We start from the raw sequence: 16,043 nt of genomic DNA on the forward strand, positions 1-16,043 counted from the left end.
TCTGAGATGTTATGTAGAAGTGGTTGGTATTTTATGACCTTTTGTCATAAAGGCTTCCTCTAGGCTGTGGTCAAAGGTGCAGGCTATCTCTAATATACACTCTTCATCGACCACAACAATATCTGGTGTATTAGATGGTAGTAGAGATGTAAAGGTATCTGAGTTATCACAGAGTTGGAACATGGATGGAATGACCCTGGAATGTTTGTACATTCTCACTGAAGATGCATGGTATTTTGATATATCCTTTGCTATGAGTTCCACTATTCTATCATGGCGTGCCATATACATTCCTTTGTATCCATGCCATCCATTCAAGATGTGTGACAGTGTTTCAGTGATCTGTTCTGTGGTGGTGTGATGCAAACAATGAGGGACCTGAGTGGTGGGGAACCAGATGGATAGATTGAGTCTGGTGGGAAGGACTTGTAGTCTGGCCTTAACTGTGAATGTGATAATGTCCTCATTGATTGCAGTGTTCTTGATGAATGCGTGTGAGACGGAGTGATCATCATGGGGAAGACATGCAAGCTTCCCTTGGAGTTTTAGTCCAGTCCAGTGTGGTTGTTGTTAGTGCTGGTGTACATCCATGAGGACTCGTCTGGCACCTGTAGCTGTTAGCAGGTGACTGACCTGGGTGAGGGGGTCAGTTATAATGTCCTCGGAGACCCTCACAGTCTCTGAGTCAGACCGCACTCACTCCAAGGACACTCCAGTGTGGACACAGAGGTCATTTAGGTCTGGCCAGTCCGACCAAACCCCAAAGCCAGCGGAGCGGGTGTCCAGTTTCCCGCTAGGTTTCCTCCGGAAGCCAAGAAAGTGTGGCTCTAACTCCCTGGCCAGTGGGACCTTACGCCTCCTTAGGTCCAGGAACAGGGAGGATCGAGCCAGCTCCCTAACATCCTTGTCGTCGTTGTTCAACATTCTTAGGAGGTGAGAAATCCTCATGCTGGTAATCCACGTTTGGGACTCCCAGCCCTCTCTCCCACTGTGGATGAAAAATGATGTCGCAAGTGCTGTGTGAGTTGAGTCCAAACCATTTTCGCACTAGGCTCACTCATTGTCATTCATCTCACACAGACCTTTCTTGAATGTGGACATTAGAGAACAGGTGTTGAACTTTGGAGAGCGCCACCTGTCTGATTGCTTCCAACTTCATAGTCAGGGGCAGTGGACACCTGTCAATCAGGTCCAGCCGAGATGTAAAATCAGACAAGATTCCCCTGCGATGTTGATTTCATGTCCAAAGTAGTTGTATGTCTCATGGAGAGCGTATACACGTAAAGGTTTAGAGGCTATGGTGAAAACTGGGGGTGTGTCTGTTTTGGAGTGGTACCACCGGTTCCCTCCACTCCTCCTTTCGTACAAGACAGCACATTTCGTGTTTTTGACCTTTAGGCCTGACCATTCTAAAAAGCGGTCTGTCCTGGAGAGCATGCACACACACACACACACACACACAGTTAGTTGTGAACGTGAGATTTATGATGATTTATGATGGGACTTATAGGTGGCTGTTTGCAGTGTTTGACATGCAGGACCAAACTGGACTTTAAAAATTCACCCTTTTTCTGGCTCGCCAATCACTGGAAAGATCAGCATCTGGTACAGGCGACCTGCCAGATGTGAGAGCATCATGTAGTGATTGCATGTAGGGGAGGATATGAACCTTGTGGGGAGCAGAATGGTAAGAATCAGATCTGGAATTATATACTTTTTTGGGACAAGGCCACTTGGCCTTTGTTGTTTGGCACAAATGTGAGCAGCAACACCATCAATTAATTGTAAGATCATGGAAATAATTAATTAAAGAGTTAGGATGATTGCATTTTTTTTTAAATACAAAGCATAACTATCAGTGGGTGGGAAGCTGTTTATTATATATAATGAATAATGCATTGCAATCTCCTGACTGAGTCACTGAGCCAAAGGTTCATATACGCTCGCTCAATCAGAACTGGATTAATTTGAAGATGGGGATGGGGATGGGGGGTGGAATTAATTGATTCTTGTGGTCATCTGTGTTTGTCTGTTTTGTTTTGTCTTGTCTGTTGTTCCCCCATTGGACGTGTGTGTGTGTTTGGTTCTGTCTTCCCCCATTGGACGCGTGTGTGTTTGGTTCTGTCTGTTGTTCCCCCACTGGACGTGTGTGTGTTTGGTTCTGTTTCTGACACAAAAGAGGATCGATATACTGTATGCACCACCTACGTATGTGCGTGACTGATTGTGGAGCTAATAACACTGCAGCGCTCAAGAAAGACCTTGTCCTTGATGTTAAACAGGTCAGGTGGGAAGTCACTGTGCTTCTCTGCTCAGTCAAACCTGTTTAGCGTTTCCTCCCACGAGGTCATAATTAACATCGAACAGTGATATCGGAAATATCACCTTATTCATTGTCTGCGTATAGAGACACGCAGGTTCTTATTTTGTACATCACTGCCTGATTTAGTTATCCAGCGGCCATCCAGGAGTCCTGAATTGGCTCCCACAATAGCCAATCTACATATAGGCTATATTTTCACAATTTCTTTAAAGTTTTTGGGCCTGTGACCCAAAAATGTATCCCGACCCATTGTTTGGGAAACACTACTCCTTGAGTATTCAAGCAGGCTGACCAGAGCCATCTCTCTCGATCTCTTTCTGCTCCACACAACAAGTTTGTTTGCTTTTGGTTCATTTTGGTAAACTTACACCAGTTGTTCTAAAGTGCTGAAGGTCTGGACCTCACTTTGAGAACTGCCGTAACTCCACTTTCACACATGACTACAATGTATTGCCATTACACTATACTACTAACTGATCACATACCTTTTTAATTTATTTATGCCTAGTTTGTATTGTTAATTTAAATACAATTGTTTTATGCTTTATTTATGCTTTTTTTGTCAGATGTCAGGGGGAGTTAAATTGAAAATCTAAACAAAAAGGTTAGAGTTACAGTCTGTAACTCTAACTTTTTTAACTTATAGAGTAAGACAAAGTACTGCAGTGTCAGACGAGGACAAGGACGAGGCAGAGGAGAAAACAGCAAAATCCACAGGAGGGTAGATTGTTTTCTGAAGTGCAGAAAGTGGCCATATGGCATGATGGCCTTAATGGCCTTCATGAAATTCCTGTCTTTATTTTCTTCTCCATAGAGGAGAAGAGAAGAAAGAAGCTGCTGTGAAAAGTATTAAAGGTGCATTAAGTGATTTTCTACTGTTATAGTCAGGGGATATTATCAGATTAATGTCAAATCTGGGAATACATTTCTTACCAAGAAATGTCTTCACCAATGTGTTTGTAAAGGTGTCTACTAACATATCCCACATTGGTTTCTATTCAACCACCCTAGGGAAATATTTGACAGCTGCTGAAAGTTCGGGTACATCAACAACCATTATAAGGCAAAATGTTCTAAATTTCATTATGCTTTACGTAGCATGTGACATGTCAAACTAGGGGGTTTTCATGATTCTGAATCCATAGCAAGCATTCGTTTTGGGCTTGGGCTTAAATAGCTCTATCTTTATATTGTTCAGTAACAGGGGCCTCTCTGTCTCCTCCAGCTCTTTCGTAAACTGAAAATGTATTTTCAGGTTGGGATATAAATTGTACTCATGACATGCTACACAAGTACACATGATACAGAATAAAGCGAAATTGAAAGTGCCCTGTGAAGTTTATGAATCCTAAATGAAATGTGTGTGTTTTGTAATATAATTATATGTTCCAATGTTCAGTGCCAAAAAATACAAATACATTTTTAATCTGTGTGTAACTTCATCAATAGTTCTGGTTCAGCTCAGGTTACACTTTGAATCAGATGGTTGCTCACCTGTCAGTTTCAGTTTGCAACCTCTATCTGGGGGGGGGGGGGGTGGACGGGAGTCTTAATTGCCTCTTTATCCTGCCAGCTGGTGAAATGTCAGTGCAGATAATTGTTAGCATCTCTACAAATGTTTATCCTGGGAAATGAATATGCAAACTTCACAGGCTGTCAATGTTTTACTTATTTAAAGATTATTAGTCATATATAATATATTCTTTGCATGTTATGTTTTATGGAGTGACAGCTAGCATAGGGCAGACATGAACCACATGAAGGGAGTTGGCACCCATGTCAATACAACACAATATTTTTAATTAATAGAGAAAGGGTTTGTTTACTGGTGGTGTCAGCGTGTGTGCTGTATGCTCCTGTCAGGTTTAACCTCTGATAAATGCCATCTCTGCTGAGAACAATATAGGAATTATATTCTATTCTCTTTTTATCGCCCATGAGAAACGTAGCTGAAAATGAAATGAATTGCATTTCATGCATGGCAGGGAAGGTGACATGAGGACGCCATGCTCTATAATCTATATGATCATTGTAATTTCAGATCATCAGTGCCACAACTTGCAAAAGTACCTTCAGAAAGACATTAACACCACTTGGGGTCCAAATGGACACTGTGCCTAATGCATTATCAGTGTTTCCCAACATAGGATTCCCCAATACAATGTTACAATAAGTAAAAGTGTTAAGTAAAAGTATGGAATTAATAACATTGACTTGCGTAAAAGAACAAAAGTATAGAGTGTCGCAGTCCCGCCCCCTTTCATGACGACGCCAGGCCCAGGAAATAATTCCCAATGCATTTTTTCCATAGACATTGCAAAAAGTATTTATTTAAAGACAAAATTGTGTTTGTTGTCATGATTTGTCACAACTCTAGTTGGCTTCGTACGACGCTTAGAAGGTAGGCTCTCTACCCCTGGTAGAGGGCAGGACTGCGACACTCTATAGTGGCAATCTGGCAAAAAAGAGACTCTTTAGGTGCACAGCCACATGTCTTATGCTATATAAAAGCAGCATTTACCATTTACCATGTTTCCTCTGGACATCTGTGGAACAATCACTCCACCCCTATTACCCCCCCCCCTCTCTGTCTCTCTCTGTGACTGACTAAAATCATGTTTATTTGTATTTTGTAATTGAACCTGTCTGTCCTGTGTGCATGGATGGATTAGACACAGGGGCCCCTGTAGGTCTTAATCCATTCCTGTCGTGTGTGTCATATTGATCTGCTGCTTGAGTCAAGAGGCTTCTGTATACATCTAGTCGTGATTTCTGGTAGACACACATCTGCGGATGAATGAGTGTTTGAGCGGATTCTGACTGTAATGTACATCGTGCTGAATTATCTATGTATCTTATAAAGCTATTTCCACAGAACTAATGGGCTGAGTGGAGCTTGCAAATTGGAGTCAAGAGGACGTCACCATTATGTTCTAAGCCTCTTCATCACTTTTCAGGGAATTTTGTGCGAAAGAAGCAAGCATTTGTAATTAATGTAAAAAGTGGTGTTCAGCATAAGAGGCTTGCAGCTTCAGCAGAAAGCCTTAAATGAATATAAAAGGTCTATGGCTGAAGGCAGCTTGACGGACATAATTTGAAAACACTGAAACAAAACAACTACAAAAGAAACAATGTCCGAAAAGGAGTAGGATGAAGTATAAAACTTTTATACAACGATACAAAACTGTGACAAACACTTTGATATGATAATATCCGATTACAGTAGGCTACACACGGTCAAATCGACCGATTCCGATATTGCAATACAAGTTCCTGGTACGGTTTACCTTAAACCTGTTATACAGTAACCCTAATGCTGCGTGCAGATGCAGAATTCTAATAAACAGTGCCTTCTTATTAGAAGACCCATTAGTTCAAACCATGTCATTATAGTATTTCCAACATATTTCCAACTGTGCTGAAAGCTTCTCCAGAAAACATTGATTGAAGCACAAGATTAATCGTGCATCCCTATCACTGGGATTGATTGAAATGTGTTTGTAGAATAAGGATTGAGATACGTAGAAAAGGCTTATTTACACTGGGGTCCTCCAGAGGGACCGCAATCTATAATGTAAAATTTGTAAAGTCTTAAATTAACGTTGTACAAATGTAACCAAATGGAGTGTAAGGGTCCACTTGGTTACATTTGTTTGTACAATTTCCAATTACAATTTAGGCATTTAGCAGACGCTCTTAATCCAGAGCGACTTACATTAAGCAAGAACAAAAAAGCATCATACATCACATAAAATCACATAAAAAGCATTTATCATGAAACATGCGTAAGCTAAGAACGTAACAGTGGAATATCTATATAATGAAACTATACGTATAAACTATACATATACTATACTATGCTATACATATGTACTATGACGTGCTATGGCTACATACAATGCAATTATAGTGCTGTCCTACATAACATGCTATAAATCTGTATCAAATGCTATCTAAGTCTACATAAATGCTATCTAAGTAGGTAGGGTAAGTGCTATGGGCCATGATGGAGTCTGAAAAGGTGGGTTTTCAGACTACGGCAGAAGATTGGGAGTGATGCTGCAGTTCTGACTGCAATTGGAAGTGCATTCCACAGTTTTGGAGCCAGAAGGGAGAAGAGTTTGGGACGTGTGGAGCGTTGTCCCGGCGTTTTTAGTGAGGGTACTTCCAGCTTCCCTGCGTTGGCTGATCTGAGTGAGCGGGAGGGTTTGTAGGGTTCGATCAAACTTGCAAGATATGGGGGAGCCATACCTTGTAACCTTTGGTTGCTTTGAATGCCAGCATCAGAGTTTTGTATTCTGTATTCTGTTGTTGTTTGTACAACTTACAGACCATTAAGGTCCATTTAGTTCATGTTCCTAACTATCAATCATTTAGCTTGCGACCCCCTAGTGGACCAGAAGACGGCCGTGGATTGTGACTCTGAAACGATCAATAGTGGTAATGTACCTACATGAATTTTGCAGAAATCCTTTTGCTTGTCTATTTCCAGCTGCCCTCATGTCTCAAGGGCCTCATTAAAATGATGATGTGGCAATATGGTCAAAAGATTTAAACACTATAGTCTCAGATCAACATTTTATTTTGTACACAGGACTTTCAAAATCTAAACGCAGTTTTCACATTGAACCTTGTTTCTTTATAGGCCTACTTACGTTTGGGACATTCAAATAAACAATAATGTAATAATGTAATGGATGAAGTGCCTGTGATGGTGACAGTGCGTATCTTTGTAGTGATAGCAGATGATAATGATATATGATATGATATGATATGATATGATATGATATGATATGATATGATATGATATGATATGATATGATATGATACACCACAGTAGTAGGGCTCATCTCCAAGGGGGATGAGTCCGCCTACAGGGATGAGGTGGTGCAGTTGACTGACTGGTGCAGAGGAAACAACCTGCTCTTGAACAAATCGAAGACCCAGGAACTTGTCATCGACTACAGGAGGAAGAAAACTGACATTCCACCATTAATCATACATGGGGACTGTACCTCTTTCCGCTTTCTGGGAGTCCACATTGAGGAGGGCTTGACCTGGAATGTGAACAGCTCTGGTTTGGTTTTAAGATGTTGATATACATTTTGTATTCATCCTTAGGACCCCAAATCACACCTTGGAAAGCATGAGTGTCTATTTCAAGTGTTTTTTTATTATTTCAAGTGTTATTTTGACAGCAGGAATTACCTGTCATAATTTGACCCCCCCAGTATTAGGTCGTATTAGGATGTTGATATTCATTCATCAGCTAACACTCCCCACTGACAGGTAGAACCCCCCTCGCCCCCAAAAAGAGGACGTATATATAGGGCCTTAGTCCTACTCCTCCTCCCAGCCAACACTACCCTGCACTGACAGGTAGTTACCCCCCCCCCCCCCCTTTTGATTTACATCAAAAGGGCATGTGAAACCCACAATTCAGTATTAGTCCTACTCCTCCTCCCCCCCCCCCCCCAGTATTAGTCCTACTCCTCCTCCCCCCCCCCCCCCCCCCCCCCCTTTTGATTTACATCAGAAGGGCATGTGAGCTCAAACCCATAATTCAACATTTTGGTTTTAAGATGTTGATATTTATTTTGTATATTCATCCTTAGGACCCCAAACACTGGAGTAGGCTATTTCCAATTTCCATTGACGCCTTAACAGACGACGTCACACTGATAAGCAACAGCATGCGCACGAATACGGCAGCACAAGAACCCTTCTGGCTGCCTCTCATGCAATGGAAAAGTTCTAACCCTGCACTCAGTGCCACTCACGTGTAAAAAAATGCACCATCAAACTTTCAGATGCTGTTTTTCTCCCAGTGTGGATGAAGAATGATTAGGATTTGTATTGTGATCTATCGCCCTTGAAATCTATTATCCATTGGTTTCTAAACGTGGTTTAATAATATCCAGACAGTCGCTACTCGCTGTCATAAACGGGAGGTGCGCTCATGGGCTCATGGTCATCATCATCATGGCTGGCAGCAGAAGAGCCTGTTTGTGCATGGCTGCAAGCGCACCTGCAGCCTATCAAGTATAATTTATGCTTCGAGCCGCGAGGCAATGGTGTCGCGCACGCAGACCTCTATACGCTCACAACAGTCGCATCCGCGATGCGATGTGAGCTTGTATAAATATCACTAGCTGTTCTCTGTGCAACACTGTTGCGCTTTGAAGTAGGCTATAGGGGAGAACCACCCCCTTTATCTAGAAAACTAGAATTACACCTGCGGCTGTGAAGTTGGGAAGCTAGAAAACATTATTTTACACAAAAAACTGTTTTTTGTCAGTCAAAGTGAAATTAAAAAAGTAAAAGGACTGTTATACAAAGCAAAATGTACCTAGGTCTAAAATGTAATATCATACACGTTGATGATTTGCCAATGGATAGAACCGCATGTGAATCATTTCGCAAAAAAATTGGCTGAAGTAGCTTATTCTATAGTCATTGTTCAAATGGTGGCTATGCCAATGGGTAAGATCCAAGAGCCAATGTCCGGGGGTAAATTGAGTTAATGGGAATCACTATTCATATTTTTAAATCTTTGCTACTCAAATTATACCAAATGACCTTTAATTTGCAATACTCATTTAAGAGAAGTTTTCAATATTGTATTAACAATATTGCAAATATAAGGTTCTGCGTAACAAACTTTATTTAATTGTCTTACTATTGTTTAAATAATAAATAAACAAATAAATAAGACAATTTGCAAAAGGGAAAACTGTTATTATATTATTATCGATAAGTGAATACATTATATGTTCAAGTTTAAGCTTTTAACATTAAAATATCATGTGGTTCAACTTGCCCCTCGACTTGGATCAACTTACCCCTTACCTGGGGCAAATTGAGCCACATGACCACTTAAGGACCACCAAAAAAGGTAATATTTTCATGGCCCTTTGTCATAGATGCTTACTCATCATTTCAATTGATAGAAGACGTCCTGAAATATGGGTAGACCATTAGATTTTACTGCCATCTAATTTTGCCTTGCTTCCAGGACAACTTAAGCAAAAAGTGGTTCATCTTTTCTCCCCTAAATGTCTCCTAGGGTGCACCTCATAGCCAATTAACACATAAGAGGAGGTTGAATGAATTGAAACCAGTGCTCCCCAAAACAACAGGTTTGGAGATCTGTTGGGAATTGATTACAGAAACAGTCACCCACACCCAGTGCCACTGTGCCAATGTTTGTAAACAAATAATTGGTCTATATACTTTTACTCCACTACAATATTGAAAACGTTACTTTGTAGATTTTTATTATTATTGCTAAACATAATATAGCCTAACCACTTTGGCTATTTCAAACATTCTGAAAATGTGACATTCCTGCATAATAAATAGGCTACTTTTTATGTTTGTTATACTAGCCTATACATTGTCACTCATGCCAATACGTTTAACGGTTTAAGTCCATTCTGAATACAGAACGTTTACTTATGAATGTGACTCTGAGTAGCCTACTTCCGTTTGCTATATATAATGCTTATATGAAATCTAAATAGGCGCGCGAGTAGCCTATCATTGAGCAATGTGCGCGGTCGGTCAGGTCCGCATAGAGCGCACCATCTCACCACGTTATGCGCGCTGCCTGATGCCTGGGAGGAGCTTCAGCGTTTTCCAGCCTGCTCTCTCACCGCTGTCAAATGAAGACTCGCTTACCAAAGGAGATATAAGCAGAAGAGGTGAGTCCATTCTTTCTTATACCAATGTTGCCGCACGAGAACCTTAAACTTTTCTGTTAGTTTGGGATGCATCTTGTTTCATCGTTGACTGACTCGCCAAACAATTATGCAGCCAAAATCTGCAGTTAGTTAACGGTGACGCGTAATTTGGATGAGGCCAGGGAGACCGGAGACCCGTGGATCATGGAGTGCGCAAATCACGCACGCAACAACCCTGTGATGGATAGCCCTACTAAACCCTTTGCATCAATCGATTGCATTGACTTGGAGAGTTAAGTTCACATGGAATTAACTAACAGCGCAATACATAGTAGGATAAAGTGAGATATTTTACGCATGAAGGAGAAAACGAATAGGACCTGTCAGTCAATCATGTTGAATTCACGGCAGGCAGTGCGTCGCCGAGTTTGCTCGTTTGTTGGTTTAGCAGGTGTGTGTAAAAGAGATATGCAGTTGCAGTAACATTGGATTCAAATTTGATGTGGCACAGGCTTGCCTCAAATTAAATCTTATGGCAGATCAGAAAAAACGATGACCTTTATGTCAGTGTAACAGACACTGTACGTACACAGTACACACACACACACGCGCGCGCGCGCGCACGCATTGTGCCTGATGAATTCACATTGCATAATGTTAGATTGCAGCTTATTGTGACAGACAGACAGAGATGAGATGCAGTCAGATGTATATGAATGACATTAGCAGCACTTATCTAAGTTGTCTATTTATCATGTTTAACTGTTTGTATCTGCTGTTTCCACTCCAGGACCTGCATGGTGGTGTGGCACCTGACACTTTTATGTTTTTTTACCTGGGGATGGGTATTGTGTGTGTGTGTGTGTGTGTGTGTGTGTGTGTGTGTGTGTGTGTGTGTGTGTGTGTGTGTGTGTGTGTGTGTGTGTGTGTGTGTGTGTGTGTGTGTGTAGGGTTGGAGACCTTACCAATTCCCTCTTTTTGGTCCGATTTCTTACAGGTCTGCAACTCTGAGAGTGAATGAATGGATTCAAATGGATTTGGTTTGTACACTCTCAGAGTTGGTGGTCCTTTGCAATTTAAAAGTTTGAGAACCATGCACCGGGATATTGTAATTGTATAGCAGAAATGTAAAGTCCACATGCATGCCAGCACTGTTAGTGTAGATGTCAGTGTACATCTGATTCCTCCGACTTCTCCGGTTCCGGATCCAAACGTGCACGCACGCGCACACGCACACGCACACGCACACACACGCCATGCATACAGATATGTACCCTGAGACCATACTGCTGAGCTGACCATATTTGCTTCTCAATCTATTTGATTCTGAATTGAATTTTAATACGCACATTAATCATGTCACCAAGATTGCCTTTTTTCATCTTAGAAATATTGTGCTAATTAGATCCTATCGACGATGCAAAAAACACTGAACCACGCCTTTGTTTCCTCTCGGCTTGATTAGGCCTACTGCAATGCACTTTTTTCTGGCTTACCAAAGAAAACGACTCACAAGTCTGGCACCTTCCTACCTATATGACTGCCTGCCTATGTATGTCCCAAACCGCCAACTCAGGTGCCTTAGTGCTGAACTGCTCAAAGTGCCACTGCCTAAAATGGCATCTAAAAAACACGGTGAAGCAGCATCCTGCTTCCACGGCCCGATGGCTTGGAATAAACTCCCATTACACCTAATCCAGGCGGCCTCTGTAGCTTTAAAGCACAGCTCAAGTGCAATAGCATTGCTGTCAAGTGAAAACCTCATGACCAAAACTGTTACTGTTTAAAGATGGAGTGCTTTGTACTTTTATATATGTATATGGAGTTAATATTACTCTAATAGACCCCCAGGTGTGGTTATAATATTCAAATAAGTCTTGCCTGTGTATTTTTTGTTCCTTCCTGAAAGCTGAAAGCCTTTGAGTCAAAAGGCCCAACCGAAATTCACCACTTTAGTGACATCATAACCCTAACCCCTGCGCCATTATCATACAACAACAGCTGTGGGCGAGGCTTAAGTTCAGGTGGGTGGTGGTAAGGTGAAAACCAGGTATGAACTGGTGGGTGTGGCCACATAAACATCATTTTAAACAGTTTTATTGCCCGGGATTGTGGAGTCGTGTTTCAGGCTTCACTGCCTATGTTTTAAGTTATCTTTGAAGAGCCGCTGTGTTGCTTGTCATGAAAATCCACTTTAAAACGGTGTAATCGCTTGTCGTAGTGTTGAAAAGTAGCGATCACAACAACAGAGTGAACAAGGAAGCGCACCGCTCCGCTCCACCCCCTCCATTGTAATGAATAGGGACTCATTTTTCACACTTTCTGTACACATACACGGTACACAAACTCTTCCTCCAAGTATAATCATAGGGGGAAAATATCACAGCACTCCATCTTTAATATTCAAATTTAAAAAAAGCACCCACCTCCCCCCCAAAAGGCAGTAATCAATAATCTTTTGCTACTTTTGTGTGACATTGTATGATTGTAGGGCATTAATTTACAAAAAGAAAAATAACATAAGAGAGGTTTCTGCCCGACACAGCAATCAGCAATGACAGACAAAATGTCAGGTAACAACTCATAGTACATAAAAGTCCACTCAGAAGACAGCAGGCAATGAAGCTTTGCATGTTTCCACAGTCACGAAAGTCACAATTTCTTTTTGGACGACCTTTCCAAAATACACCAACCCCAAAGGACCCATGTCTTATCACCAAGCAGCACTAAATGTTCAGAAATAGAACAAGAGTAGTCACGGCAGAGGGTCTGGAAATGTATCTCAAGGCATGTCTCTCTTTTCCCCCCCACACTGGATTAACCACTTACAGAAATACTGTTGCTGCTGGCAGAAACTCTCCATATTTTAACATTTTTTTTCTTCGTCAATTAACGCCCTACTTGATCATACTCACAAAAGCATTACAATTCAAAAGTACTAGATCTGCTACTTTTGCTAATTTTTATTTGAATCCAGAAAAGTAATAAGTTTATCAATCTTTTATTTTTAAAAGGACAGACTGATGATAAGAGAGGGTGTAATGGAGTAACTGTAGTTATTCCCTTAACACCCTCATGTGAAAAATCCCTTCCCATGGGAGGGGATTTTTTCACTGAAGTACCATGACTGTCAGAAACAAGGATGACAACTCGGGGCGTCTGGTGACACGGTGCATTTGCTCCTTGGCGGGTTACATGACCCAGGTTTGGGTCCAGGCTCCTCTCGTGTTTTGCATCTCCCCTCTGTCCCCTCACTCAAACTAAAAGGAGCATAAATTGTCCCCAAAAAACAATCTCAGAAATATATTAACCACTTAAAACCTCTATAGTTAAAAAGTAAACGGAGTCCTGTAATCGGTCCGCTCTTCCCCCCCCCCCCCCCCCTCTACTGTACATCAATCTTTAGCCGCTTGTATATTGATTGTTTTCAGCCAGTGTTCTCCCTCAGAATAGGGATGCTAACTGTAGCTTTCAAGTTGTGGAAAATGTAAGAAAAGAAAGCGTCAAAGAGGATGACAACATAATTCCCTTTGTGAGCCACAGGAACAATAAGACCTCTGGTACATGTGCCACCTGCATGCGTGCTTCTTTTCAGCCTTCATTCTCATGATGATATTTGAAAATGCAACGTGCTAGTGTGCTGATAGCATTCTTTCTGTATACACACAGTTAAGTGTCTGTGAACAATGGCGGAACCAAGAGAGCAGCTGCGATATACTTTAGAATGATTCTCATTTATTTTATCTCTAGCTTTCCCAGCATTGCAGCAAATTCACTTCCTCAATCCAATCATGGATGAGTGCTTTAATAATTGTTCCACACATCTGTGAGTTGCTCTTATCTTTTTTATTCCTCTCTTTTTTCCAGCGAAAACAATCAGATCCCTGTAATAAAAGTGTGGCATTTACAACTGTGGCTAGTTTTGCTCGCAGGATATGAATAGATGGACGAAACCATTTAGCAAACAGTTTTTTGGCACATTTAATTAAAACATGGATATGGACCACGTGGCACTGTCAAACTGCACAGCTGCAAGAGACAAAGCCCAAACCACCTTGGAAATAAATGCCATGTCTCTGTTAAATACCTCAGCGATAACTTTGCGTCTATTTAAACAGACAGAGATAGGAATGCACATTGTTCATCATGAATTATATAAATTTCACTGAGTGATGGTGAGCATGGTGCAATGGAATGTGAGATAAAACAGGGACAGGGACGAGGGATATTCTTCCTTGCACGGCATCAAAAACTGCCGATCTACAAGTTCTCAACAAGTCCGGAAGCGTTGCTTGTGTGCTTGTAGATCTGTTATTTTCAGTGCGTGACAGTAGAATTCAGGCTCGAGCCAGAGCCCATGTGATTTTGTCATTGTTATTTTCTTCCTATCTTGTTGCTTACAGTGGCCTCCGGGTCGGGTCAGTCATTTTGCTAAACTGTGTTCCCTCTCGTCTGGTTTCTCTCCTCAGGTGTTTGTATTGCCCGGATCCCCATATCTACAGATAAAATGAGCCCCACAGACGCACCCAATAATACAGACGGGGGGGAGGCCGGCGAAACGGATTCCTCCCACTGGTACCGCGGGATTCTGGGCAACAGCAGCATTGATCTCCTCAGACCCGGCTTCCACACCGACATCACCAAGCACCTGGGCGTGCAGATCACCCTCATCCTAGCCTACTCCCTCATCATCCTGCTGGGCTTGCTGGGCAACTCTCTGGTCATCTACATGCTCATCCGCTACAGAACCATGCGGACGGTGACCAACTTCTTCATAGCCAACCTGGCTCTGGCCGACCTCCTGGTGGACACGCTGTGCTTGCCCTTCACGCTGGTCTACACGCTGCTGGACGAGTGGCAGTTCGGCGCCGTGCTGTGCCACATGGTGCCCTTCGCCCAGGCGCTGAGCGTGCACGTGTCCATCCTGACGCTGACGGTCATCGCCCTGGAGCGCTACCGCTGCATCGTCTTCCACCTGGGCCAGCGGCTCACCTGGCGCTGCAGCTTCCTCATCATGGCGCTCACCTGGACGCTGTCTGCCGTGCTGGCGGCGCCGCTGGCCATCTTCAGGGAGTACCGCTACGAGGAGATCCCCTCCATCAACCTGCGCATCGCCGTCTGCTCCGAGAAGTGGCCGCACGGCACCGGCCGGGACGGCATCATCTACAGCTTCTCCATGCTGCTGCTGCAGTACATCCTCCCACTGGCCATCATCAGCTACGCCTACATCTGCATCTGGGTCAAGCTGAAGAACCACATCAGCCCGTCCAGCCGCAGCGACAGCGTCGCCCGCCGCAAGAAGACCACCAAGATGCTGGCCCTGGTGGTGGTGGTGTTCGCCACGTGCTGGTTGCCCTTTCACGTCTTTCAGCTGGCCAGCGACCTGGACCTGGCGCTCCGGCTGAAAGAGTACAAGCTGATTTATACAGTTTTCCACATAGTGGCCATGTGTTCCACGTTCGCCAACCCGCTGCTGTACGGCTGGATGAACAAGAACTACAGGAATGGCTTCCTCATGGTGTTTCGCTGCCAGGACAGGCCAGACATTCTACACCCCGAGGGGTCCTTCAGGACACGCTCGCTCATGGGGCGAACGCTGAACGGTCGCAATGGTGGGCACCCCCCCACCGCCGTATGAGATGACACTCTAAGGAATAAGAAGAAGAAAAACCTGCACAATTCTTCAACATATTAAACAGACCTCTGGCTTGTGGCTCTTGTGGTTAAAAAGCAGCCTTATATCTTGAATTATTTGATCTGACTGGAGCATTTTATGCCCACGGAGGAGGCTCAAAGCTTTGCATGTGAAATGCTTTATGTGAGACCTTTAATTTCTTGTTCAGAAGATGTTCATCACGGTTTTAAGTAACCCATTAAAACACTGTGTAGCCCAATGCGTTTTCTGTAGCCAATCTTGTTTGGTATTTTAGATCAGTGGTTCTCAACCTGTGAGCTGGGGCCCACTTGTTGGGCCTTGAGGATATTGCAAGAGGGCCCCTAACTCATTTGCAAAACACTAAGATTTTAATGATAATATA

At 42.8% G+C, this 16,043-nt stretch overlaps 1 protein-coding gene across 1 annotated transcript; it reads left to right on the plus strand.

The window, feature by feature from the left end:
• Positions 1–9,958: 9,958 nt before the first annotated feature.
• On the plus strand, positions 9,959–15,643 carry npy7r (neuropeptide Y receptor Y7; the record flags this gene model as incomplete). The annotated part of the gene is made up of 2 exons (XM_080774841.1): positions 9,959–10,026; positions 14,475–15,643. The coding sequence occupies exon 2, from the start codon at positions 14,513–14,515 to the stop codon at positions 15,641–15,643; it is 1,131 nt and encodes a 376-aa protein (XP_080630967.1). The 5' UTR covers positions 9,959–10,026; positions 14,475–14,512.
• Positions 15,644–16,043: the final 400 nt, after the last annotated feature.

This window comes from Protomyctophum bolini, assembly GCF_963924005.1.
Source record: "Protomyctophum bolini genome assembly, chromosome: 10".
Taxonomy (NCBI): domain Eukaryota; kingdom Metazoa; phylum Chordata; class Actinopteri; order Myctophiformes; family Myctophidae; genus Protomyctophum; species Protomyctophum bolini.